The following is a 27,508-nucleotide window of genomic DNA, read 5'->3' as shown; positions in this document are numbered from 1 at the left end:
ACCATATTGCCTGACACTAAGCAGTAGTACAGGCAAGATCTCTGCAGGCCCTCTACCTCGCGTGCATGCCCCGGTCTGTCCCCTTCTATCTGGGCATTCAGCATTAATAGACCTCAGGCGGTTGTTTCTAGAAACCACTGCTGCGCTCTTGCATCCATTTTTCGCTCTTCCAGGGGCCACCACTCATCATTCAGCAGACGCACATTCAGGTTCCCGCAAACAATGTTAGGCTTATCCCATCTGTATTTACCGCATTCATTACTGATTTTACAAACTTCCATTTCCTACACATATTAGTTTTCCAGTACCCATTCACTAGAAGGTATTTGACTTTCGTGAGGTGAGTTCCCCTACTAAATTTTAAGACTTGGCCATACTGCCCCGGGTTCTCCTGACTAATCATTGTTAGGCCTATACCCACTTGTATCAAAGTCAGTAGCATGGAGTAGGGCCTCCGTAAAATGCATTTACAAGCTGTGTTAAGATGAGGTTCATATCCCTCACATGAGGGGGTGGATCTGAGCCACGTGTCCTGAAAGCATAGTATGTCATATTTGCCCAGCCCATTTAGGTTTTCACTAAATAGTGGTTGAAACCCTCGTGTGTTCCAAGATCCATTAAGGAGACCTTGTCTCTCTAATGTACGACCAGTCTATTTTTTGTTGCTATTGGTCAGCGCTCCGACTAGCCAATTCTAATTTGGGGACTCTTCACCTTGCTGCAGGCCATTGATGGCCTTAATGCAGATCTTCTTGGTCGGGTTTCGATTATCAATTGTACATTTTAGGTGAGCAACATCTTTTTGAAGAGAGGGCACAATTTCTTTGTGTGTTTCATTTCCCTCAGAGTTTCTTTAGTTAAGCAAATATCTTTGATTAGGGCGCCTTTGAGTTTCCTTTTGTTTGACGTTTCCCTCTGATTATCTTTTATCGAACACTATATTATTCCAAGCGTGGTGTTCCTCTGGATTTTCCTTCATAAGATCCGTCTTGTCATTGCTCTCGACCTCCTGATGGTCTCTTAGTTTGTAACCCAGGAGCAGTAACTGGTTACTCTGTGATAGTAGATTTTCTTTGGTTGTTAATGAGTCCAAGATAAGGATCCCCAATCCATTTTTCGTTCCACCACAAATTCTACCACCTTTGTCTTCTGCGGTTGTGTCCAAGCGCTGGAACGTACTGGAGAAGCTTCATCACATTGCAGCGGTGCAGGATTGGGGCATTAGGTCCTGCTATAATTCTTTCCAAGTAGACCTTCAAGTTTTGTTTTTAAGTGGTCCTGGCCAATGAGGGCAGCCTTTTAGGTCTTGACTGTCTTCTGAGTCAGGCACTCGGGGAGTTGAAGGAGGGGGGTTTCCAATAGGTGCGTTTTTTATTCCATTGTTAAGAAACTTGCCTCATTTTGTCTGGCTGGAGTTTGCTTAGCAGTTTTCCTTGAGGCGCTATTCGGTCACGCTTGGGGATTACGACCGGTTTGGTTAGCCTGTCTTTAAATTACAGCCCAATCAGAGCGACTGAAGTTGTTCCTTTCTTCATTTTCTTCCTCTTGATTCATTACTTCCAATAAGTCACTTAGACAGGTTTCATCGATCGACTCGATCTTCTCTCCGGTTCCGTTGGGCCTTGGAGTCATAGCAAGGCTTACTTGATTCTTTGTCGAGCACAGTTCTGTTGGCAGTATCAGTTCCTTTCTAGGATGCTTTGGAGATTGCCTTATTGTGAGGGGAGGTTGTGTTCTTAAGTTGTGCAGAAAGGCTCTAGATCCATTTGATTTCTTTTGCTGCATAGTTAAGTTCTTGCTTTTATCCCTATAGGACCTTCTGCTTTTTTATGTCCTTCAGGCATAGGCCCAGCTTCTTGAGTTGGATTCCCTTTGAATATGGCGAACACATTTGTCTTCTTTACTGGTTCTAAAATGGAGGATTTTCCTGTGACCTACAATTAAGACACCCCCTGTTCTTCATTTGTATTCAATGGTTTGGCAGTATGATAGATCAGGATTTGTTCTGTCTTCCATTTAGATCTTGTCCATTTGCAGTCCTCCAAAATAGCATCCATTAGGAGGGATTTGTTTGTGGACTCTCTCCTCACCATGTCACAAGCGATTCTGCCACTGGAGTGAGGCTTCCGCTTCTCTATTTATTTAAGCGATCCTCCACCTTGATAAGGGGTTCCAGGGCATTCATTTTTGATGCGAACAATGCAATCGGGGTCGACTGGTCTTGGAGGGAGTTATGAATAGACTTGTATAGTTTGTTGAAAGGGACAAGTGATATTGAAAATGCAGCTATTATCACCTGCTGGAGATGTTTTGAGTCCATAGCCGAACTCTGAGCTCTTTTCCGACCATTCCACTTGCACCAAAGGGAGTCAGAATGGCTCATTCCTGATGAGTCATTGCAATCACTTGCGGACGTGCTCTTATCCTTATCCTCTCTTAATTCATCAGTAGACAGGTTTTGCTCCAAGGCAGTTAGCCGGTCTTGAATTGTTGCTAAACTTTTCCTTTTCTGAGATACGTTTTTTGCCGTCAGTTCTTTTAGGTCTCAGCTAAGTCTGAGTTTTTGAGGCCATTCCTATGTGGCCACTCCATTTCGATTGGAGTTGAGCTTCTGGATATGTGCTGCCCCAATTCTTTGTCCCATTCATTCCTTTCATCGGCTTGGGAAGTGTGATGCTCCCCTGCCTTAGGATCATTGCGGCTCGCCCCCTCCATGTCCACGTTCAACCTTGCAGGCAGTGATCGTTCCTGGCAGCTTCCCATAGCCCTCATTCCCACCATTTCAATCACTTTGCCCTCAGCATGGCCAGGGTTTCCAGCCTGGTGGCCTTGCCGCTGAGTTGGGTTGCCCCCAGCATCTTTCCTTGATGTGCGCTGATTTTATTCAGTGCGATCGCCTCAGGCATTCTCACAGCTGGGCCCTCCAGTGAGGGATGCAAATGCACCAGAGCTACAGTCCCACATCCCCAGCATAGGAATGGAGGGCTCTCTCAGGGGCTGTTGTTTGGTTAGGCATACAGACACACAATGCAATCCGTCTTACCTGCTGTCGGGTCCGTGCTCCCAACAGGCGTTTTGGCTGCGTCATCATTTTCTTCACCTTTGAGCTCGGTAACGGCTCCGCAGCCACCTGGGAGGGTTGTAGATGGCTTAGCTGTTTCAGCATCCGCCCGATCCTGATCCCAGAGCACCAGAATCCCAAAATAGTCAGGCACTCCGCGGAAAAGGCAGTATATGTATGCTGCTCCTTAATGGTAGACATCAAAGACAGACTTTTGGCAAAAGTTCCACAGTGCTGTAATTCTTCCGCTCTGACCAGAAGTGTCTCCACCAAAACCCAAAACACTCTGCCCCCTTAATTCTTCAGTCATAGGATTTTTTTGCCTTGCAGATGGCAGTTGTGTGCCTTTGCAGCACAGGTATAGTTGATTTTGTGTTCGGTAGATAAGGTCTTCCTCCATCTCCATAACACCCTATTTTCCTGACATTTTAATTTCTGAATTTCGGAGAATTACAACCTTTTTGAAGGTTGTGTTTTCACCAGTCTTTGATTCACAGGGGCAAGGCTGTTAACGGCTAGGGACATCATATCATGGTATGCTGTGACCAATTTAGCACTGAATCATAGTTTGTAATATTATCCAGGACAGGGGCAAAGAAGGGCAGCATAGAAGGGGAGAGTTTATGCAGATTATGACGAGACAATTTTGAAGGTGGACCTCTCGATTTCTTGGGTGGCATGATCCAGGGGAGCTGGAATTGTATAAGGCAGTGATCAGATCATGGACAAGGATTAACTTCCACATTATCTAGCAATCTAGCATGATCCTATGTGATGCCACCCAGTCCAAGATCCTGTCTCCAGAATGCCTGGCTTGCTTAGTATGTTGTGAAAAACCAAGCCCCTCTAAGGAAGTTCGAACAGCCTTCGCCAGAGTCTCCAGACCATTTTAGATTGAGGTTTACGATCGCAGAATTGGGTTAGGAACTCAGGCATACTGTTAGGTGGGCTTTAAATTACAAAGATATTGAGTAGCAGTTTAATCAATCGCAGCTTAACTTGCAGAGCTTCACAGTCCGGGATACTTATATCATTAACTTGACGGATGTTAATGATGGAATGGAAAATCAGGGCAACTCCCCCCTCCCTTTCCAGAGAGTCGATCTGCTCTTAAGATGTTATAACCTTGAGGAAGGGCCAGCATCAGGTCAAGACCGGCTGCATCATACAGCCAGGACACTCGTAGCGCAGATATTAATATTGTGATCTAGGATGAAGTCTGCTACCTCAGTTGAGTGTTTTAATCAGCGACCTAGTGTTCAATTTCTTAAATCTTGGTGTTTTTCTAGGCCTTTCTTCAAAGATGGTATCGCTCCTACCCACAGGTGTCAGCTTGGGAGATATTAGTATGTAGCTCTGAACCAGAGGACTCATTATCAGGGTTAGGCAGGTTCTGGCTAATGGTGATGTTAATAGGACTCTGCACATATTTGTTCAGATATTTAGGGGTTCTGAGTAACTTGGATTCTGTACGGGATCATCTAGGGGGGCGCAGCCAACAATAGTTGAAACAGAGCTCCCATTCATCAGAGGAATGTTGTTTTGGCAGTAATTTTCATTTTAATAGCAAGAAAGGGATTCACCCATCTTCTTAGTAATGTAAGCTAGAGGAGTGAAAGGGGAAAAGGCATCCTCCTGAGGGGCAGCCGCACCTTCAGTAGCCGCACTTTGCAGAAGGTCAGAAGTGTAATCATGCGGTTGGACAGAGGAGCACAACGGCATGCAGAACTTTCTCAAGGTAAGCGCTGTGTGCTGCATGTTGCTGATAGCCGGGAGAGGGGATCACGGATAGCAGAGCGTCCTGCAGAGCTGTGACAGTTAACGGCATTTAGATGCTTTAAGTTAGTATCAATACCCAAGCTTGGCGATAGTGCAAGGTCAATGTATATTTCCAGAATCCAAGATTTCGTTGAGATTTTCAGAACATCAGGCATGTTGTAGTGCTCTTGGGCGGGGTACTTCCAAAAGCAATAAAAATGGGGATGAGAGGAAATGTTCTTACCATTGAATTCGAAAAGCTCCGATCCTGGACGTACCAGGACGATAACTGGCAAAAACTGGCTTTGCTCACGCGCCGGAGATGACGCGCCCCGACAGTGCTTAAGGGTCGTGGGGAATCTGGGCAATGTAGTTTTGAGGGACTACTGGTGCCGAAAAGCCATTGTAAAGAGCATTGTGATTTCAAGTTTGCTCGCAGCGCAAAAGTAATGATTTAAAGAATGTACAAGTCAAATCTAGCTGTTAACATGAAAAAAACTATATTACTTCATTAACTTCAAATTATGCAGTCTTCACAGAGAAAGGACTAATATGCTCCGTTCAGTTCAGGAAATGTCGCATTCACACCCAAAAAGCCTAAAGCGCACAATTGCACAATCCACACAATAGATACAAAGTGATCCATTTATCCAGGTGGTTCGAAGTCGGTAGAACACGTCCACTGCCACCAGCAGCCATAAATTATGCTTGCCACTGTAACAGAAATGTTACAGGAGCAGTGAGAAAGGGGATACTAGGTATCCCCTCAGGACTCCATATAGGGTGGTGTGTGCTGAACTCGCAAAAGGAAAAGCTAAGAAGGATAAAAAGTATCCCTCTAACCTTGAGAACAGAAGTTCTTAAAGAAAATGAGAGAATATAAAATGAGAGCCCAAAGGGCTCCCAGAAACACTGCACAAAATGTGCTGTGTGCTGCAAAAGTGAAAAACAGATGCCCTTCATAAAATATGGAGGAAAGCAAGACTACATAGAACAAAGTAAATGCACAAGGAACGGGGTTCCCATGGTCACAGCAAAAAGAATGAATGAGGGGAAAAAGGCTCCTCTAATTCAGGAAAACAAGAAAAAGGTCCACAAAGTGCTGGGGGTTTCACAGGTAGAGGGGATTTGGCATAACAAATGTCCCTAAGAATCAAGCCCGTCCCTCATTCTTTGAGCTGTTACAGGGGGCTGGCCTTGCATCAGCCCGGTTTGTCCAAGGCAAATCTACTCACTATCTTGGCTGAAAGAAAAGGTTTTGTGAGATGCAGTACAAGGGAAAGTGGTTGTATGTGTGCCACTGCAGTTTGACAGAGAAGGTTTAGCCATGCTATGGTTCAGATTTTATCTTTGAAAACCTGGCAAAGCAAAACCTTCAGGTGGTGCCCTGGTGCTTCCAGGGGCCTGCTTAATGGTTGCTCTTGGTTTAACAATCAACATAACCAGTTTTTAGAGGAGTTTCTGTGTGTGCTCCTGCCGTTTGTTAACTTCTCCTGAATTGGGACTATAATGTTCATTTAAGTACAATGACCACATCAAGATGGTGACATGGAAAACCATGTTTTGCTAGCAATGACTTAGTTGCACTCGGTGAGTTTCAAGCGTTTTCATTGGAGCGAATACACAGGGTTTCATCGCGACAGACTCTTCCTTTGTTGCCAATGAATGGTCAGGTTTTCCTTTGAATGAGGAAATTGTGTTGCTGACCTTTCTCGCTCAGCTTCCACTATGGAGCACATAGATGCATGCATGTTGAGGAAGTTTAATCTGGAGGTCTCAATAGAGATGAATGTTTCAAACAAACCTGTGTGGTATGGAGCGGGAGGGGCCACAGGCAAAGAAGCAGCAAAGGTGACCCTTGCTTGCCGGGGCCGTCATGCATTCTAGCATGCTATGCTGCAAGCAGCTGTAAACCTGCTGGTATGCAGGTTCATGCCCTCTGGCCTAAGGCAGGATATGTAGCTTTCCAACACCATTTGCCTCTGGAGCTCACCTGATAGCCAGCACTGATGGCAACCACACTGGGGGTCTGTACATATTACACATGGGATGTTGTAGATTTCCCTTTGTGTGATATTCTGTGAACCTGCGAGTCCCCCAGCAGTTTTTGCTGGTCTCCTGGATTTGTTTACTTGTTCTCCTGAATGAGTGGAAACCCTTTTTCGACACTCACTCATTCTTTTACTGTGCTTTTGGGAACCCTTTTTAACCTCTTTTTTGGTATTTCCTTTTGGAGTCATGCTTTCCTCCAACATTTCTGGCATTTACATCTTATTAAAGCAGCACACAGCACTTTCTGTGCTGTGTTGCTGGGAGCTCCCAGAGCTTTCACTTTCTTGTTTCTTCTTTTTCCTGACTAACTCTTGTGGTTACCAGGGCCGGGCGATCCTTTTAATCCTACTAGCTTTTTATTTAGCAAAATCAGCCCACCACACAGTAATATGCTGAGGGGTGATCTTGAATCCCTTTTCCTGCCTCTCCAGTAACTTTTTGTTAACTGTGATACGCTCTCTTTCCAGGCTGGTGGCGGTGTACCCTTTTACATTACTTTTTGTCGACTTTTGTTACAGGCTATCTTCACAGCTACAATAGGGGACACAAGAGACACCATTTACCCAATGGTGGCTATAGTTCTTTAAGCCCTCAATAAGATGACTTGGCCTTTTCTGATGTCGTCTTCTACCTTCCTGGGTGGGGAGGATTCCCTGCTCCCTTTGTCTTCGCCGGGCTTCCCAAAGCTTCTCTTAGTGACTGGCATGACAGCAAATACGGGAGGTGTCCGAAACTCCCCTTTCCTTTGTCCTGCAGTGTGCCTGACTGAAACCAGTTCAGAGTGGAAGGCTGGCTGTCCCCATTGGACAACCACCCCCAAGTTTGAATGGTGCATCGGCCATGATTGCTGGACTCTCCCAGCGTTCCTGGATAAATTCCAAGGTCCTGGCGCTGAAACTGTCGACCATTGGAACAGAAGATTCCGAAAAAGGACGCCACCAGCAACTTCCAGCGATCGTCAAGAGTGTACTGAGTAATCACTGCTGTCCCGATCTCGACTTCTAAGCAGCAGGGAAGATCCGAACTTGGCGACTTCCTCCTTTGGACTGGTGGGGCCTAATTAGTCCCAAGAAGTACAATTTGCGCCATCCCTGGAAGAGCTTTGACCTCCACAGCCTGCAATTCACCAATACCCAGGGACCTGTGCTGCTTCGCTGTGCATCTTCGCCTGAAGCACAGTTTCGTCTGGGACTTTATGGGCATCGTCCTAAGCCTGCAGTGTCTCCAGCCAGCTCCACAAAGTCCCCTCACCAGAGACGAAGACCGAGATAAGAAGAGTCTACCTCCGTGATAACCATCCTTCATTCAAGCCTGAAAAAAATGCCAACAAGCCAGAACCGCAAAGATCCTTTGCTGGGCATCTGCCTGCATGAGAGCGGTCGCCTGATCCAACGAAGTCCCTTTCTTTTGTCGCCAAGACCGAGAAGTCTGTGACCTGGTCTGCTGTCGCCTCACAGCTGGAACTATCCTGCAGCAACTGTTTCTTCACTTGAAGGAAATTTCCTGCTCCTGGTGAAACTTATCTGGAGTCTGCTTGCTTGATCCTATGATCCAGCGGGCTGCATATAGCTTGTATCTTGTACCACTCCAGGTCTCCATAGAGTTACTTTGGGGTGGATAACCCATTGTACTCTAATCCTGACTTGGGGCTTTGGTCCTTGGGGCAATCTTTCAAGAAAACATCCTAATTCCCTTGGTTTGTAAAACTTAACTTCTACTTACCTGCACACCCAGAAGAGATCCTGTTGAAGTCTGCCACTCTGAACCTTGTACTCTGTTCACCTGCCTAACCTGATCAACCCCTGGTATAGTAGCGGCTCAGTGTCCCCTCTGAACATTGTGAGACTTTCATAAGATAGCGTTGAACTCTTTAAGGGCTGGAACATAAGAGTCAGAAAAGGTTTGTATATATGTTTCAGATGGCTTTACTATGTGGTTTGTTTCTGAAAAAGCAATTGTAATGTGACTATAACTGTGGTTTACTATCCAAAGAATTTAGCAAGTGTTCTTCTTTTCTTTTACTGTGTTATAGTACTTACTTGAATTGAAAGTTACAACAGTGTGCCTTGGTGTATACATTAAATAACAATTTTTGTAGGTAACGTCTAAGTGGATCAGTGTTTTCTTGGTACCTCGCTTCAGCCCTCCTCCCTCCTTAGACTAAGCCTGGCTGCTCACCCTTCTACCAAACCCTTGTGTAGTTCAAGCTAAACCTAAGTAGTGTAACCCTGTTCACCCAAGGAGGGCTTTCCTAAGTGCTGTCTCAGACAGTACTTTTGTAAAAAAAATTAAAAAAAAAAAACCTAAGCGATGTAAACTCAAGAACTAATGCTCAGTTTAAATTGAAGAGTGTCAAAGTCTGCCCTGCACCCGCTTTCCAGGGAGTCATTGAAATATATCCACAACTGTAGATGAAGGGGTGCTGCACATAGTAGCAGTATCAGTTACTCACCTTAGTGACACCCGTCTGCCATTCTTAAGTCTCCTTGCTATGAAAGGAGCACACTCCTTGCTGCACGCTCCTTAATTCCCCTGCCCCCATGATCATCAGGGTGGTGAACGATCTGACAGGTTGCAGATGTAGCCGTGCATGCAGACTCGGCACCCCTTAGCTTGAGGAGAAAATGTTTCTCGATTCCTTGGTAAAACCACGCAAGTCCCCATAACGTGGTGCCAGACATCTCACGAGTTAGGAGGCGCTAGGACTAGAACTGCAGGGGTTACTCCATAGAGCAACATGTATGAACTCCATGGGGAAGCCAGTGGGCATGTGGGATGTAGACTGTGTGCACTGGAGAGCTGTACATTTGCTGGGACTTCCAAATTAGTTTCGCTGTATTCAAACGTGTTCCAGTCTCCTCTGTTCATGAAGGATGAACTATTAGTTTTGAGTGAAGACTCCGACTTGGAGTACGAGAGTCACTTTTTGTATTAAGATTTAAATTTACTTTTTGTTTTAGGATTTCTTTCAAAACTTGAAAGTTCTGAAAGGATTAGAAGGAATCCAAGTTTTAAGAACTAATTTAATGTGCATTTGAGGGAAATTATTCAAGAATTGTCAAACTGTTTACGAAGAACAAGCAGTTATGCTGCCTTTGGATCTGATGGGCATCCTGCTTGCGAGCGCTCATGCTTATAGTCATGTTGTTGCTGTAGTCAGAAGCCGGTCAGGAGGCATCTGCTAGGAATTCTTGCAGTATGGTATTTTGACTGTCAAACAATTAGCATGATTAGAAGAGACAGGATGTTGACTTTTGGGAGTGCCACTCACAAGACATCCAGCATGATGAGATGAGGTAGTGCTGTCCGGCCCTTGGTCTCCTGCCATGTTTGGTAAAGGGCAGGCCAAGCTCTGCAGCTCTGTACTGACCCTGAACTGGAGAGCAATGGAAATAATTCTGTCAGACCATTGGATTTGGAAGGCGTCCCCTCTGTGTTTGCTATTATCATTATCTGGAGTGATGCCTGACTATATGTACACCAATGTTTTTCCCTTCGCATATTTTAAATGCTTGGCTCAAGACATGTGAATGTTCTCATATTGTGTCCCCCTGAACTTAATTCTATTATTATTGAATATAATACAAACTCTGAGCAAAGTTTTCTGTGTCTATTGGCTCGGGGGTGGCTGGCTACCCAGAGCCTTGCCCTGACAGCTTGGCATTCTGGGAAAATGTGGTTAGCGCAAGGGTCTCTACAAAATAATCAGTCACTCGAAAGAGCTTCTCATGGTCAATTCATCTCGGAGTCTTGATGTGAATGTTGCCCCGGACTAGAGTCCCCAAAAATGTAAGTGTATGTGATGCTATGCCCCATGGCATTTACCCTGGGTAACTGTGAAGCCAGACAAGGCAATGCTATGCCAACCATATCCATTAAACAAGCGACCAATCAATCAGACGGCATGGCCAACATTTTCAATTAAATAAAACCTGAAGTCCTGAAAAAAAGTCCCAAACGCCCCTCTACAGCACTGTAAGCACATGCCTAGTTTGTTAATGGGTTTAGGCCATAGTATTACATTGGACCTCCGTACAAAAGCGTATGTGTAACACAGCTTAGGTTTTGATAGCACCATGCTGCATTTTCTACACCCATAGCCTTTACACCTGTAGGTGCATGTGTTCTGCTGTTGCCATCATACATAGGCAGATGGCACTTTTGATGGCAAGCACGGTTTGATGACATTCTCCAGGAATGGTCGATGTCTTTATTTTTAGTAATGAAATTAAGACTTTGTAACATTGTGAAAGCCTGTCCGTTTCCACGAGGCCTGCAAAAGTTCCAAACTTCTTATGCATCGTATAGGAGTTGCCATGTAATGCCCAGTTTCACAAGAGTGTTAGATGCCATTCTTCATGTCTAGTTTCCCAGTCCAGGTCACCTGTGGGCCAGTGGGTCCAGTACACTGCAGTCTGCTTGTTATCATTCATTGTCACTTGGGCTACATTAAGATCTTTGATGGCGACTGCTGGCGGACAGCCCTCGTTTCGCAGTAGGGTTTCCAAGTTCTTTCAGTAGCATTGGTGGTCGCAGCTAGTTCTCACAGAATGTTGGCACCCTGTTGGCAGAATGTAGTGACCCTCTTCACAGGTGTCCTAACCTCCCATCCATAGCCCAAAAACATGTCTGTTTGGCTGACAACAATGCAGCAATTTACCTTGTCGCCATGCATGGTGGATGCAAAATTACTTTGTGGCGCCACAAGGACGACGGGTGGGTGGGGGAAGCAACACAATGGAGACACAAAACAGATACATTTTCAGGCCTATGTTGAAGGTTTCTAGCATGTCCGCAAGTGGTTTCCTGAAGCGGATAAAAGTGGAATTCTGGCTGAGCCTTGGGGCACAGCAGAGGTAATGCTGAAGAGTTGGGAGCAGAAAAAGCATGTATCCCCCTCCATTCTGTCCTGTAGACAGGAGGAAATCCACTGTAACGCCAGGCCTGGATGGTGCAGGAAAGAAAGAACCAGAAGACAGGCCTTCTCTGTCTACGCTCCAAGACTGTGGCACCTACTCCCTGTCAGCATGAGACTTGCCCCATCACTTCTACAACTCATGAAAGAGCTCAATACCTTACACTTCAAGGAATGGCTCCTCCTTAACGCCTAGCTCTACACGCCCTGCACTCCCCACCCTACCTGAGACTCCATGATCTTCTCCCCACTGTCCCCTCCCCCCACCCTGCCCCCCACTGGTTGCTTGTAGATGCCTTGCTGCCAATTGCCCACCTTTGCCCTCCTGTTAGCTCCATGTTCCTTTTTTTCCTCTGCTTCCCCTTCTTCCCCCTATGATTGTAAAGTGCTCTGTTGCTTCCCAAAGCTAGGTCCTCGCTCAATAAATCCACTAAGAATAATAATAAAATTCCAACAGGAAGGGGACTGTTGGCTAATTTGTCTGCCATGGTCAAGAAAGCCTCCCTAATGTGCAGTAGTGCGTATTCAGAGCTGTGTGCTAGGCGGGAACTCAATTGGTAGAGGGTTAATCCATGAGCTTTTTAGTGGCCATTGTTACTAGGATCTTTCCCATAAATTATTTTGTGCTCTAACACCTTAAAGTGTCTTTTGTGCTAGATGGCATTACAAATAAAGATATCAGACCAAATAACCGGCCAGGCTTAAGAAATATGGCAAAGTGCTAATTTATTCTCATTTAATAAAGCAGGGAGAACTTACAGGCATCGGACTGATGCATGTACTCTCACACCTTAAGTTGATTATGCAGTGGCCTTCTACCCCAATAAACGTCATCTATGACATCCTCGTACATGGAAAATCCTAAACCTATTGTAGGAAGGTATTGGTTAAGGGAACATATCTACATGGAGAACATCTAAGAATTAATACATCATTGGCTGCCCCTTATCTGTAGGACATGCTTTGAACTAACTCTAAATCCGTATAGTACTGATTATAGCAGACACAATAACAGAGGATTGGTCTGTGCAACATTGTATGTTAGGTTTCCCATTTAGACCCACTGATTGTTTGGCATACTATCCCAACCTTGGACTTTCGTCTCTTTAGCAGCACGTACATGAAATTAAACCTAGATACTTTGAATTGTGTCGGATTACTTCCTGTTCTCCCACTTAATCCATCATTCATGAGTCGGCCATAAGCCATAGTCTTCTGTCTGTAGTTGGCCTTGCAGCCTGCTCACTGTCCTGAACATGTGAGGGAGTGTGAGCACACTACTATCTTCGTCTGAGGCTCTAATGAATAGCCCTTGTCTTCGACTTCTGAGTCACATGTGAAGAGACCACAAATGTGTCCATTTCATCCTCTTATTTACTGATATTTGATTGAATTATGCAGGGTGCTGTTGCTTCTCTTAGACTCTAGAGACTTGCTCACTCTACCTCGTATAGACGTCATACACTTTTATGATATGATATATTTTATTTATATCGTGCTCATACACAAGTGTTTCAGAGCGCGACCAAGCAAAGGAGGGGAAACAAAGAGATAAACGATCTTACTAGGCCCAGTGACATTGAGAATGTGCAAGTGCATGGGAGAAGGAGAGGGGAAAGTGCAAGGGGGGGGGGTGCAGAGCAAAGTAGAAAAACAGATCAATAATGAATACATAAATAATAAATGATAAAGACACCAATCATGGTGGTGCAGCCCGAGAGGGCAAGTGCTGAATGAAGGCAACAGACATGGTGTGTCTGATAAGTGCAGGAAGAAGACTGGGGCGGGGGGGAACTGTATGGGTACAGATATAAACCCCAGTGCAAGAGGTGGCCCGGAGGCCGTGTGGGAGGGTGGCAGGGCAAGCAGGTACCTGGGTCAGGAAGACAGAGCGTAGGCCAGGTGCCAAGAGAGAACAGATCAGCAGGAGAGAGAGGCGGGGGAGAAAGTAGATGGAAGGTCTTGAGGTGCTTCCGGAATCGGAGATGGTTCTTCTCAAGTTTGAGTGGCAGGGAGGCTGTTCCAGAATTGTCCAATACTTTAACTGTTTCAGGTGTTTTCTTCTTCCTTAATCTAAGAAGGCTTATCCGTGTAACTCCCCTTGTGCCTTGCAATTATTCCTTAAAATAGCATCCTTGATCAAAGGCCAACCTCGACTCATCGCTTTTTTGCACACAAACTGTATTTTCAGCATCTCCTGATTCTGCAGCCTTGGTCTGTCTCCGAGGTAGCTTGGTTGAATTCGACATGAGCCAGCGTCCATTTTCTGATAATGGCCGTCCTTGCCATGTTATGTATTCCTATACAGCAAGCCTCTATATGTCTCATCTACCTTGTGTTACTGCGTATTTGCAGTTATTGGCCAGTAGGTTACTTCATCTTCTTTGTATTCATGATTACTTTAGCATTGGGTAACTTTAGAATTAGGTACATAGTTCTTATGGTATAGAATGGAATGGTATGGTATTTATTTATAAAGTGCCTATACACAGGCAGTGTTTCAAAGAGCTCAAGGAGGGTGGGAACATGGAGAAGAAACAGTCGCTCAGAGCCCTTGAAATTCTGAGACGATAACGGTCTGCACAGGCAGCGTAAGTAAAAAAGATACATTTAACCGTTTGGATACAGCAAATAGGCCTGACAGCGATTTGGCGATTTTTATCAAGTGCATATTAAGGGGTGAAGACAAGGAAAACAGACCAACGATCTTCAGGCAGAGATGCACTTGGATCATGCAAGTTCAAGATGGTCAAGGGAGAGGGGCAGGAGGGGTCCAAGTGCACCCTGTCGGTAGAGGCTGAGATAAGTGCGGAGAGAAAAGCTCTCGGATTTATTCAGAAGTGCAGTGAGGGGGAAGTGTGCATGGCCCTGAGGCAAGTGCAAAGAGGACTGGCGGAGGTGTCCGGGATCTGTGAGAGACTGAGGTACACCAGATGGCCAGTCAGCAAAGCTGTATGGAAGAGGAGGGAGAGATGGAAAGAGCACAGGGCTAGGTTAGGAGGACAGGGGGAAAGTGGAGGAGAAAGGAGGAGGAGAAGAGAAATGTCTTGAGGAGTTTCCAGAATTTAAGAACAGGCTCAAGGCTGAGGGCGGCAGGGAGGCTAAACCGGAGGGTGGCGTCTGCTGAGGATAAGGATCTCCCTCCAAATCTCTGCTTGGAGAACCAGCTCACTCGTAGAAGGTTGGAGGTAGATGAGCGGAGGGCTCGAGAGGGACAGTATTTAGGTAGGTAATGTTGCAAGTAATACAAAGGGTCTTGAATTTGATCCTTGCAGCCACGGGGAGCCAGTGAAGGAATTTCAGCGCCGAAGAGATGCGGTCCCTGGGCTTGAGGCCAAGGATAACTCTTGCGGTTCTGTTCTGGATGAGTTGCAGAAGGCACAGGGCAGACGCTGGGAGGTTGAGGAAGAAGCTGTTGCAGTAGTCCAGCCTAGAGAGAACCAGGGCTCTGGAGACAGTGAGACGCTGGGGAAAAGTGAGATGTCTCTCAGGAGGTGTAGTTGATGGACTTTTTTGAGATGTCAGAAATGTGATGTGAAAGGAGAAGAAGTGGAGTCAAAGATGACCCCAAGGTTTTTGGCCTCGCAGGTGGGTGCAGGGCTAAGGGAATCTGGCTAGAGATTGTTACATTGTTACTCTTAAGTATTTTCATATCATTTCAGCATAGGTTCATATATCTTTTTCATGACATCACTCTGCCCTCGTCAGGAGTTCACTTAACATTCCATGATGTCCAGCATTGCGTGCTGACCTACTTCCATGCGGCATCCTTCCACACTTTCAGTGTGAGGGTACATTCTATATGGCTGTCGGAGTGCATAACGTCTCTCATACACTTGATGCAGTATAGGCATAACACATGGTGTCCCACATACAGCCCTACTCCTGCTGTTCCCGTATGATGGCGGTGAGGGAGCAATGATGATTTTTTAAAGATCAGGAATCACTTCTAATTGGGAGCAACTGAGGGAAGTTGCGTAACTTTCAGAGGCAAAACATAGTAAGAGTTTTTTCAGTTTCAGCTATTGGGTTACACTTTAGCGCCACCTATATGCCAAAACTATTGCTTTAGAGTACAGATAATGAGAAATGGCATATTAGGAGGGACACACAGCTTTTAGGTGTTGTTTGGCTATTTTCCCACCCACTGACTGCCCATGCCATGCTAATCCATATGGCTATTCCCACCAAGGTCCTTCCCCGTTCTGCCCAAAACACCTCCTCATGGGAACTCTTTGAGGTCACTTTAATCAAGCCTTACCATCAAACGTTGTGCTCGAAGTACCTACCAGTGTTTTTTCATAGCAGTCTTCTGCGAGTTAGTCTTAATTGGAGTTGTAAACACGCTACAGGTGTAATAAAAATACTTAACCAGGTCTGCCTTCAGCCACTCAATAAACACTCTGCGTGTCCTTCACTGAAGTCCTGGTCAGAACAAGCATTGGAAAAGCCTACAATTTTGGCTTGTGTGTAAGTAGTAGGCATTTTCCAGACACTCCTTGGGTGCAAGTATTAGGCATTTGCCAGACACTAATATTAGATGCCCAATACTTGCACCTGCTAACATTGATGGCCAGTCAATGCCACTTGGGCAGTGCCTGGCAAGAGCCTTCCCCATGCCTACACAAAAGCCCAAACTGTTGGCTTTAACAATGTTTGTTTTAATGCTGGATCCCATTTTCCCTGTAATGTCTTCCCTAGGGGACTCACAGTGAATCATTGTTAGGGGGTTTCTCAGGTACTGCTTCTTGGGATTAGATTAATGTCTCTCTATGTACGGCAGAATCTGTCTGGTAGATGCACCCTTTCCTTGTGCCCCCCAAATCAAGTGTACAATCTGCTACGAGATGCATACGCGATATGAGGCTGCAGGGAATGTTACACTACTAATGGCAATGAACATTGAAAAACCGTCCTAGGTTATTTGCAAGGTTGCTTGCAGAAAGAACGCCTGGAATGACGAGTTATGCTGGTTTGATGGCATACCATTGAAAAGTAAGAATTGCAATATTTCCTTGGAATGTTTATGGGAATTTGCACCACGTGGTGCTCAGCCATTTTCGGCAGACTTCCCGTAGGACACCGCAATGTGCACATGTATTCTGTACACACTCCTTGGGAGCCTGGAATCTTCACCCAGCACTAAGTGACACAATGGCTGCCGTGTTTATTGCTTTGCTTTTCACTGCAGCGTCGCAGGTGTTTGTGATGACGTGCCGGTGCCGTGGATCCTGTTCTGCTAGTACTGCAGTGTTGTCAAGCTTGTAAACACCCCGTGTTCTTTTGATTTGATTACAGGTTGGTAACACAAAGTTCCCATTCCGTCAATTGGGTGTGTACCTTGTCGTGGTGGATGCTTGTACTGGAACCCTGAGGTACAACATGTCTTTTTCCGACGCGAATATGGGAGCATTGGACACCAATTTGAAAACCAAAGTTCAACCGAGGTAGGATTGCTGTCATGATATGTGGATTGTTGTCGCTCTCTCTCAGACAAAATGGCATAAACAATTAAATCAAAATGGCGGACCGATTTGTATAATTTAGCTGTCACCGCCTAAATGTATGAAATGTATTTCTTCTTTGAAAAACCTCAACGTGTATCACAGTAGAGAGAAAGGGGGGAAAAAGGAGCAAAAGATGAAATGGGGAAAGACTTGGAAAAAAGGCAGATATTCAAGTGAGACGTGTAGCTTTTACAGTAAAATGGTAAGCGATGAGATCGGCTCATTGTAGAATGGAGGTGCACAATAAGCCAACAAAAAGCTTTGGAATGGTTACAGCTACTTCTGAAAAAAGTCCTGTTTTATCACAGGAGCTGCCGCCTCCCTACATATTGTATACAAGCTCAGATTCCAAGGCAAACCCTTCAGGATATGGGACATTGAGTTTTCCTTGAAATCTGTCAATGACGTCTGTGCTAAAGTAGCAGTGTGACCTAAGTACTCCCAACTGTATTCCAAAGACATCCTCAAATGCAGTGTTCCTGAAATAGTTCAATTCATAGATGAATACAAGGATTTGGGAAGCAGGTTTGCTGGTACCCAAAGGCTAGTGGATACTGCCTTTGCTGTGCCTGGTCACATTTGAACTTGTTTCAGAGGCTTAGCTGGTGTCTGTTGTGGAGCGAGGGGTAGGCAGAAATGTTGCCCTAGCACAACACTAGGCATACGAGGGAAAGCCTACACGTAGTTGCTTGTGCACGACTTCTTTGTGATCACATAATGCCATTCTGCCTTTAGTGTGGATCCTCATCTCTGGCGAAAGCCGTACCACAAACTCGCCCCATCGACTTTATTTGGTAAAAAGTTCCTGGTTACCTTAAAGGGCCAAAGCCTTGAATGCGCCATAGTGAGCGTGAAATGTGTCCGCAGAAGGGCGTTGTCTTATTAAAAAGATGTTTGGCTCAAACACATACGTGTAAGCTTCCTTTTGCGAAGTGTGTTTTAGGAGGTTGAAATATTTTTTCCTCTATCGTCTCTTCTATGCAAGTTGCATAATGAGGAACGACAACTTTTTTTTTTTGTTGAAAGGTGAGTTGGTGTAATACCATCTCTCCTCAAAGTCAGTTTTTGCTTTACCCTATACCCGTCGCCATTGACCATTCATCATTTTGTACCTTCTTTGATCCAGTGATAAAACCTTCATGGAGGGATTTTTCTTGTTGTCGGTTGGTAAACGTTGATAGTCCGCCATTTGGTTGAACCTTAAGGCGCTGAATTAAACCCATAAAACAGCAGGGGTTGCAGATGAAAGCCTACATAGGTATTTTGATTCTCAGTGTGCCACAATTTCGTCTCAATGGGGAATTTACTTTGCTTGCACGTTGCAGTTGTTTTGAAGTAAGAGATTTGGGTAATGTTCCTCTTCGGGAAGTGGGAGATTTCATCACAGTAGTTAGAACTTGGTATTCAGACTGGAATGTTATTTGGTGTTAAAGTAAAATGAAAATGTAAACCTGAACACCCCTGAGCACCATAAAGCCTTGAGAAATACATAATCTTGCCCCCAGACATGTGGAGGCCACAGTATGGGCAGGAATGCCGCCCTCTGAAACAGGAGGACAGACATTGCTCTGTTCCATTATCCATCAGCCTCCATAAACTACACTGGGAGATGAATCTGGAGTGCACTGTTTTCTGATGGGTATCGAGAGTAGTGCACTCTAAGGCAATGCGGGCCTGTACCATAACACAATATCCAAAGCATCTGACCACACGTATTTTACCTTAATGGGTACAAAAAGATTAATTGTGGTTGGTGCTTCTTGAAATATGAAGGCACACTACATGTCTATGGTGCGGCAATACTCAAACCCTCCCCGGAATGGGTGTACTGGTAGATTACCTTTTCTCCAGTGGTTTTACTCTTCCTTTCTACTTCGTGAGTGTGTTCAGAGGATTTGCCTGGATCTATGGATGTATATCGGCAATATGCACGTTTTGTAGTGGGGTGTGCGGACATGCAAAGCACGAGGGAAAAATAAGAGGGACAAACTTCAGAGATTTGCAGAAGAATACGTGTTTTGGGAGAAAGGAGGTAACCCTCAAAACTCCTGTCAAGTCCGTAAAATCCCCCAAGTTTGTGTATAGAAGCTACAGTGGGGACTTAATTTAAACTTTGTATGAAAATTCCCTGGATCACCTTCTATCTGGAATGTATCTGATCCCTTAAATGCAGAGTCTTTGTAATATGGATCGAATTGTAAGTTTCTTCTGTCTGTTCCCCATAAAGAATTGAGAACAATCTTCGACTGTGCTAATTCTATCTCGGCTCCAGTGCGTCTCTGAGCACACTCTGGGGGTCCTCGCCTCCTCACAAGCCCGCTTGAGGCCAAATTCCCTCTCACATGCTCCCTATAACCTGCCGCTGTCCCTCACTTCCTCTGCTTCCACTCTAGCACTTCACCCATTTTTTTTAAAATTATTGCACCAGTTATTTGTTTACCCATAGAATGGCATGCTAAGTAGCCTTTCTACTTCCACAGAAGGCAAGCTGACATATAAATGAATTTGACAGTCGACCCCAATTTGACATTCATAATTGTTTGATAGTGTTACCATCTGTTGGGTAAGATTTTCATCTTTATGATAAATCTTCCTGACCCGTCTCAACCCCGGAACATTGTGCTTGGGCTTTGTAATTGTTACCTTGTCCTTAGGTGTGTGGGAATCCTTTTCCCCTCTCACCTGGTCTTATACTCTTTTTATGGGTGACCTTTTTATGTCTATCCATAGTGTATGATTGGAGTAATAGTTTCCTATAACTTTGGACCGACTGTAATGTATTATGGCAGCACACATTTGTAATGCATTGACTTCCTTTTAATTCTCTTATTTCATGAGTGATCTACTGTTCCCCAGAGGTAAAGTGGGATTCACATCCCCTTTACATTGATTTAAGTGAGCCAGCACACCCCACCTTATGTGGAGTGCTGGGGAGATGCAATGTACTCCCTTTTTTACTTACCTGGTAATGTTTTTGTTACAATTGCAAGTTTACTTACCAGTGGCATTGGTTTTACCTTGGTGACTGTTCAGTCTTATTACTCGCAGGCTGTTAAATCAGCCACTGTAATGCACAGAAGGGCCACCATTCTGCTAGAATGATGGGCGCCTTCTTTTTTCTCATTTACTTGTTGTTTGAGGCCTTCCCCGGCCATTCTTGGTGGGGACGACCTCAGTGGAAGATTTGGCTTCAATGGGAATTCACGGCTTGGCTCCAGAGTGTCTGAGAAGGCAGGAAGTGAGGGAGGAGTCCAAAGCTCTGCAGCCCTTTGTCTTTCATCTTGCCTGAAAGGAACCAAGTACCAATTGGGGGGCTGGGGGGCGACTGTCCTGATTGGACAGCCAGGCTGCCCCTTTTTGTAAACTGCAGGGAGAATTTGCAGAAGTTGTGCTGTAGTTCCTGATAAATACTCCAATCCGGGTCGCTGCTGATAAGTCAACCACTGGAGCTGAAGATAAAGAAAAGACGTCTGTAGCAATTTCCAGCGACCGAGGGCCTGGTGTGCAACCGGAGCCTGATGCAACCCTTCCTTGCAATCTACCTGGGGGTCCCGAATGTGACGACTCCTACCCAGAGACTGGGGAGATTTACTAATCTCATTCAGACCTGCATTATGAGCCATCCCCCGACATGCTGCGACTATACCCTGGGACCTTGAGCCTGAGTGCAGTGCATGCTCTTCGGAATCCATCCGAAACATTGGACTCCTGCTGGATCTCTAGAGATACGATTTGAATCCTTGAAGTCTCCTCACCAGAGAGCACGTCCAGATTAATGAAGAGAATCCAACCAGCGATATTTGTTCTTCATCTGGCTGCTGTAAATGGGCGCCAAATCCACAGAGCCATGAGCCATGAGATGCAACAGCAGTCGTCAGAGGAGGCTTCTAGCAAAGGGTTCTTTTTTTTTTTTTCTTTTTTTTTTTTTTTTTTTTTTTTTTTTTTTTTTTTTTTTTCTTTTCTTTTCTTTTAGACACTTCTGACGCCTTTGGAATCTCAAAGTGGAATCACCGTGAAACCTTTGTTAAAAAATCTTTTAGATTATAAAAACAAAAAAAAAAAAAAAAAAATAAAGAACCCTTTGCTAGAAGCCTCCTCTGACGACTGCTGTTGCAAGTTCCCACCAAGTGTCCAGATCTTTGGTCTCCAGACCAAGAATCTAGGGACCGGGTCCTGTGCTGCTGCATCCTGAGTGCATCCACTCAGCTCTTCTTTTCTCCTAAGGTACTGTGTGGGCTCGGGTAATACTTACCTTATGTCTGGTGTGCATCCTCTGAGGCTGAGTGGGTGATTTGTGTGTTGGGAGTTTGCCCATACCACTCGACCAGGCCAAATGCTGGAACACATATGGGGAGCCTTCTGTGAAGTCCCTCAACACTTTAACTAACTCTGAAGCTAATACTTAGTTGTTTAAGAAGATATCCTATGAAACTTTGACTTTCTTGCAACTGAAACCTATCCTGACCTGCCTACATCTGGTACCTAGACCAGTGGGGTCCCTCATCTGCCTCTGAGCAAACTCATGCTATAGACCAGGGTTGGACTTTACAAGGTAAGGATTCTACCTTGAAAGTATAACAATTGTAAAATGATTTACTTGCTAAAGAAGTTAGTTGGGTAACTGTACCTCTGTGAAAGAAGACATTGCAAAGTATCATTACATTTATGTTTACCTTTGAGTTGCATTCTTCCCCTCTAAAAAGTATACAAGGTGCTTTACTAACTTTGACTGGTGGTTTCCCACTTCTGAAAATATTGGTACTGTTTTATTAACTGAATGAGTGTAAAAGCTTAAAAATAGGGTTTACCTACTGTGAAATACATTTTGTCTGTCTTAATCTGTACCATTGGGTTTTGCGTTCCATGGTCTGCTTTTTACAGGTCTAAAACAGTCTTTGAGTTAATACTTGTCTTTGATTTGCTTAAAGGCATATAGGCTTTACTCATCTTGAATAGCTGCTACTCTTCTAAACTTTTAACCCTGGGTTGTGCTTCCTTGAATTAATAGCTTTTTACTGACCTTAGAAACTGTATAAAGTATGCTAGGCATAACTAGCTATTAGGTAGCGGATAGTTATGTACCAGTAGGTCAATTACTTACCTTGAAATACATTGGCCCTCATTACAAGTATGGTGTTAAGTGGTCAAATGGGTGGTAAATCAGTTACTGCCAACTTCACCACTACGCCAAATTATGAGGTTGGGCCTGGAGTGGAGGATGTATCTCCAGTAAAATCATGGAGGTAAATCCTCCCACTCACTGCTGTAAAACCGGCGGAATTACCACAGTGGAAATTCTGCCATGCTAATTCCTCCAAAAAAGCTGCATTGAGTCCAATGGACTAAAAAACAAAAATGGGGACTGACACTTCTAATCCGGCGGTAATTCTGCCGGACCAAGTGGTGGTAACAGTAATTTAGTTGGATGGTATTCCAGCTGACTTACCGCCAGGATACAGCCCAACTTCTAATGAGGCCCATTGTGTCTTTCTTGGAGTGTGATTGGGTTTTGCTTTCACTGAATTGCTTAGTGCATTCTAAAATAGTTGATTGTTCATACTTATCATTGAGTAGCTTGAGGCCCCTCCAGAAAGTATGATGAGTTTTACTAGCTCTGAACTGTGTTTCTGTCACAAGGTCATGACTGACGCAATCAATTACCCTTGAATTACTGATGGTATTCTAAAAGTATATATAACCTGGTTTTACTCCCCATGAATAGTTGAATGTCATTCTGAATGTGTTGTAGGTTTGAGTCGCCTTGAACTGCTGATTGCTATTCTTAAAACTTTATACTTTGAGTTGTATCCCATAAGTATAATTGTGATTATATGTTATAGTACTTGATATTTATCTCAGCCTACTTGTGTTTAAATAAACCCTTTATTTTTACAATCCATAGTGTTTCAGTGTTTCTTTGGACCATATGTATGCCTCAATTTCTTTGTACCATGCTATAGCTCTCTTCCTCCTAATACAAGTCTAGCTTCTCTGTCTATGCTACCAAAACATTCTCGGGTGGTACAGCTTTATACTAAGAGTGGAGCTTATGTACTGCCTCTGATATGGTTTTTATGAAGTCTGGGTAGGACTTTCGAAAAACTGCCCTAACACCATGATGCATATTTCAGTTAGCATTATGAAAAAAGGTTTTGATACCTTTTATTGGATTAATTGGAAATATTTGAAACTAATACATTGTTTCATCACTGTATAAGTCCCATGGACTTCTACATCAGATGGTGCAGAGTGAAATAATTTCACTCTGCAGTCTGATGAAGTGTCTATGGCTGCTTTTTAGCGTTCTGTGCAATACCAGGGGGAGAACTATTTAGGTTTCAGTCTGCTCTCTCCCACAAGAACCGCCAATTGCAGCCAATTCCTGTGTGAACCTGAAAAGACTGATCTGCAAAAGGAAATGCCTCCTTCCAGTCTCTAGACATCATGCTGCTCTGTCTGCCAATCTCATAAAAGGGGCTTACCTAATTATAAAGGGAATTTCTTTCTGAACCATGAATTACATTCCACAAAAGAAATCTCCCTCATGGGGATAGTTTTTATCTTGCCCATCTTATGCATTTATACCAAAATAAAATAACATATCCTAACACGTCATTTGTGTAGGGTGTGCTACTGTAGTTGCACTGTTTTGTAGCAATATAAATAGCAGGTGCTACTATTACACCAGCGTTTCTAAGGATTGGGCTCAACCCCACCATTTCGAATTGCAGATCACCGCAGGCGTGGCCACTGGGCTCCCGTGAGCGCGACTGCATGCGAGTGGATGTGTGGGAGTAATATCGTATGAATGGTTCCATGACATTTCATCGTGGGATGTTTTTTCACAGTGTTTTTCCAGCTGATTTTTTTTTTTTTAATGAAAAAACTCAAAGAATTTTTTATTTTTATAACCCCCATCCCCTTTAATTTTTTATATATTCCCGAACACCCACACCCAATTTATATATTTTTCTAACCCCTCTCAAAAAAATGTGATTAGTTATGTCAGCAAAAAATTTGTGGTATAAAAACCAGCAAAAAAACATCCCGCGATGAAAGGACATCGTACCGTATGAATATAAGAGCAAAACTCCACATTCCAATAGGACACCATTAAACGAGTGGGTTGAAACAACAATAAGACGCTGACCCTGTAAGAAGAACGTGAGTCTAGCAAGGACCAAGTAACGCCCTGAAGAAAACAGAGTGTGAGGGTCGAAACAAGTGTTGCCACACTACCGTTGCATTGCAATTAAAAGAGAAAAACGTACATCCTTTGGCCAGTATTTGCTATTGCTCATCGTTAAATTAGGACATTTCGAACGTGCATACTAGGGTGTATGCGCAGGCTGTAAAGGGCATAACGTGTTCTGCTACTATTACACCCCATGATGTTTTATAATCCACTGAAGTATAAAAAGCTGAGTTGATCCTTCTGGGGTTCTAGAAAGTACATATGTCTGTGGCCTGTGGTTTAGCCACTTGACAATCTGATCAGCCATTTGTTTTATGAACGCATCTAACATTGAACCAATATCATCTGAACATAAGAGATCATAGAATAATCTTTGTGTGTGCTTTCATCTTTTTCAGGTCAATAGTTCTCTTGGCCACTAGAGGAGATCTAGGAAATCTTGATGGAGTTTCAGAAGCATTGGTATCAATGGGGACGGCTAAGCAAGCATACCTACCAAAAAACGGTTTGTAACCAAGCGCTATTTTTCTGTTTCAAACCAAGTAGATTAATTTACATTATCCAATCAAAAGAATGCCTTTGGAAGATTTTGATCAACGTAGGTAGAGGTCTCTCCTGCTCCTGTATTCAGACCGGTGCTCACCACTGAGCCACACACAGCAGTCTGAGCTTGAGAATTGAATCTTGGAGCCCTTTGGTGGGTGTCGGTTTGGGGTGCGGGGAAGGCTGCCAGATTTGGCCTTTATCAGAGAAAGATACTTCATTCACTCAGTACCCTTTTCTTTAAGTTTATTGAACAGCATGTATATTAATACACATGTAAAAAATACAAACATATGTTGGTGATGCTTGTGAATCTGCTTAGAATCACATGCTGTGCATATAGTCTGACATTTAGTGGTAATTGCAGAGTATTGCATCTTTTTTTCGAAGGACGTGTCTGTAACACTATCCCTAACGTGACGTCTAGTGTAGCCAAAATCTGCCTACCTAGTTGGTCACACATAATGCAGAGCTCTTAGGAGTTTATATTGCTACTTCACTGGTGTTCGGCGGTTTCACTTGCCTTTGATGACTACTCGATGGCTGTTGAACAACTGGTCCTGTCCGCTGACCTTTCATCTTCGGCTGATCAGCAACTGTTTTCCACATGTCCTTGGTCCTCTGGCCCAGCCTTTACAGTAGGCAGAGTGGGGTCCTGTTTCATTGCATTCTCTTAAGAATGCCTTTCCTTTGCCCCTTCTTTGCCCTTTCGCTTGGCCTGGCTGCCGCTTCCCTCTGCTATGGAGAGGACTCCTTTAAAATGTTGCCCATCTTGCAATGGCAAATCCCTTTGGAAGGAAACCATCGCCGATGCAATCAGTGTCTCCCTTGTGACCAGGATGAAGGCTTGTGTAAAGACTGTAAGCTCTTTGGCCCAAACCCTGAAAGACAGGTTTACAAAATGGTGGGCGGCCTATGCCATGCAGGCCGAGAGTCACTCCCTGACCGTCTCCTCAGACGAGGAATCTGTTGGCAGCTATGGCACCGATTCGGAGGCCCTTCACCTTACGATGGAGCCCTTGCGCTCCCACGTGTCCGTCCCTGGCCCCGACCGGCATGCCGCTGGCAACGCTATGGGGAAGTCGCATCCTGGTGACGGGGACACTCCCACACCACATGCTTCTAAGCACACAATCCCCAAACTGCTGCTGGTGGATCCATCAGGCAAAGTTTCCACGCCCGCAGGCCTGTCTAAGCCTTTGACTGGGCTTTCCGAAAGTTGTGGTTCAGCACTCTTTGTGAAACGGTTCATAGTCAAAACATCGAAAAACAAAAGTTCGAAAGTCAAAATATCGAGAAAAAAAGGTCCATTTTTTTTTATAACGTTTTTTATTTGAAATGGTGGGGCTCCCCCCCAAACCCCCTTTTCTTATTTATTTTTTGGTTTTACCTTTTTTTTTTTTTTTAACATACGAGAGCCAAAAAAAATATAAATAAAAAAATTAATTATTCGACTTTTTTTTCGACTTTTTTCCCATATTTTGACTGCACACCCTGCGAAACTGCCTCTGCAGCTATGCATGGTACTAAATCTCCATCTGTAGTGGCCGTTCCCTCTAAACCATCAACTTCCAACGAGGTAGTATCGAAATATGCCGCAGCGCCGAAAGACACGCAAAAACAGTTCAGGAGAAAAAGGCTAATTTGCCCATTTTAACCCCCTGGAAGGCCCCATCTTTGTCTGAGGGCTACTCTCTGGTCTCCACTCCTCTTTGTAGGGCCCTACATCATGACACAGCTTCTCCTGCATGCACCCCCCCAAACCCTCCTAATTCCCAGAGCCTCCACTCTCTCCTTGGAGGAATCTCATCAGGACACCCTAATGGATGTTTCTGGGGATTCCCCAGATTATCCTAGCCCGAATGTCTCCTATAACAAAGGCCATGGTCAGGGCGGTCAGTATCCCACCTATCAGGACCCAGATTGGAACCCTGCAGATGACCACGACACATGGCAAACCTTGCTACATACCACTGACCCTGACTTTTTTCTGGATGCGCCTCCTGCCTCCCATTCTAGGGACTCGTCGCCTATAGATGATCAGATGATGATCAACAACCTTCTGAATAAAGCGGCTGACCACTTTCAGATTACCACACTGTAATCCATCGCTGATTTGGACTTCGTAGAAAATATCCTTAAGAAAATGCCCTTGTCAGCCAAGCCATTCCTTTATTGAACTCTGCCAAGAAGTGCCTGGGCCCCTCATTGCATTATGCACACGTGCAGTGAAACCCCAGTGTGGAGAATGCTTAGCCCTGCTCCTTCAGACCCGCTCGACATCGGGGGCCATGCCATCCCGGACTCCCTGGTTGTCACCACTACTCGTAAGAAGCCGGTTCTGCTGTCCTTGTCAGAATCCCCTGCTGACGAGGACTGCAAATGTTTGTACTCCCTTGGCAAGCGTGTTACCACCTCTGTGGCGTTTTCCACTACGATTACCAACAACACCACACTCCTCGCAAGCTACAGTGATG

The 27,508-nt window shown here is 44.6% G+C and overlaps 1 protein-coding gene across 1 annotated transcript in view; it reads left to right on the top strand.

Moving 5' to 3' along the window:
* The window catches only part of CEMIP2 (cell migration inducing hyaluronidase 2), a 473,131-nt gene that overhangs the window by 432,564 nt on the left and 13,059 nt on the right, over positions 1 to 27,508 (top strand). The window contains exons 22-23 of the mRNA XM_069625802.1: positions 17,085 to 17,233; positions 24,887 to 24,993. Coding sequence (XP_069481903.1) covers positions 17,085 to 17,233; positions 24,887 to 24,993 — 256 coding nt within the window. The remainder of the gene's footprint in view (positions 1 to 17,084; positions 17,234 to 24,886; positions 24,994 to 27,508) is intronic.

This window comes from Ambystoma mexicanum, chromosome 6p, assembly GCF_040938575.1.
Source record: "Ambystoma mexicanum isolate Mex_15411 chromosome 6p, UKY_AmexF1_1, whole genome shotgun sequence".
Classification (NCBI taxonomy): Eukaryota; Metazoa; Chordata; class Amphibia; order Caudata; family Ambystomatidae; genus Ambystoma; species Ambystoma mexicanum.
Note: the sequence above shows the minus strand (reverse complement) of the source record. Positions and strands in the feature narration are given on the sequence as shown.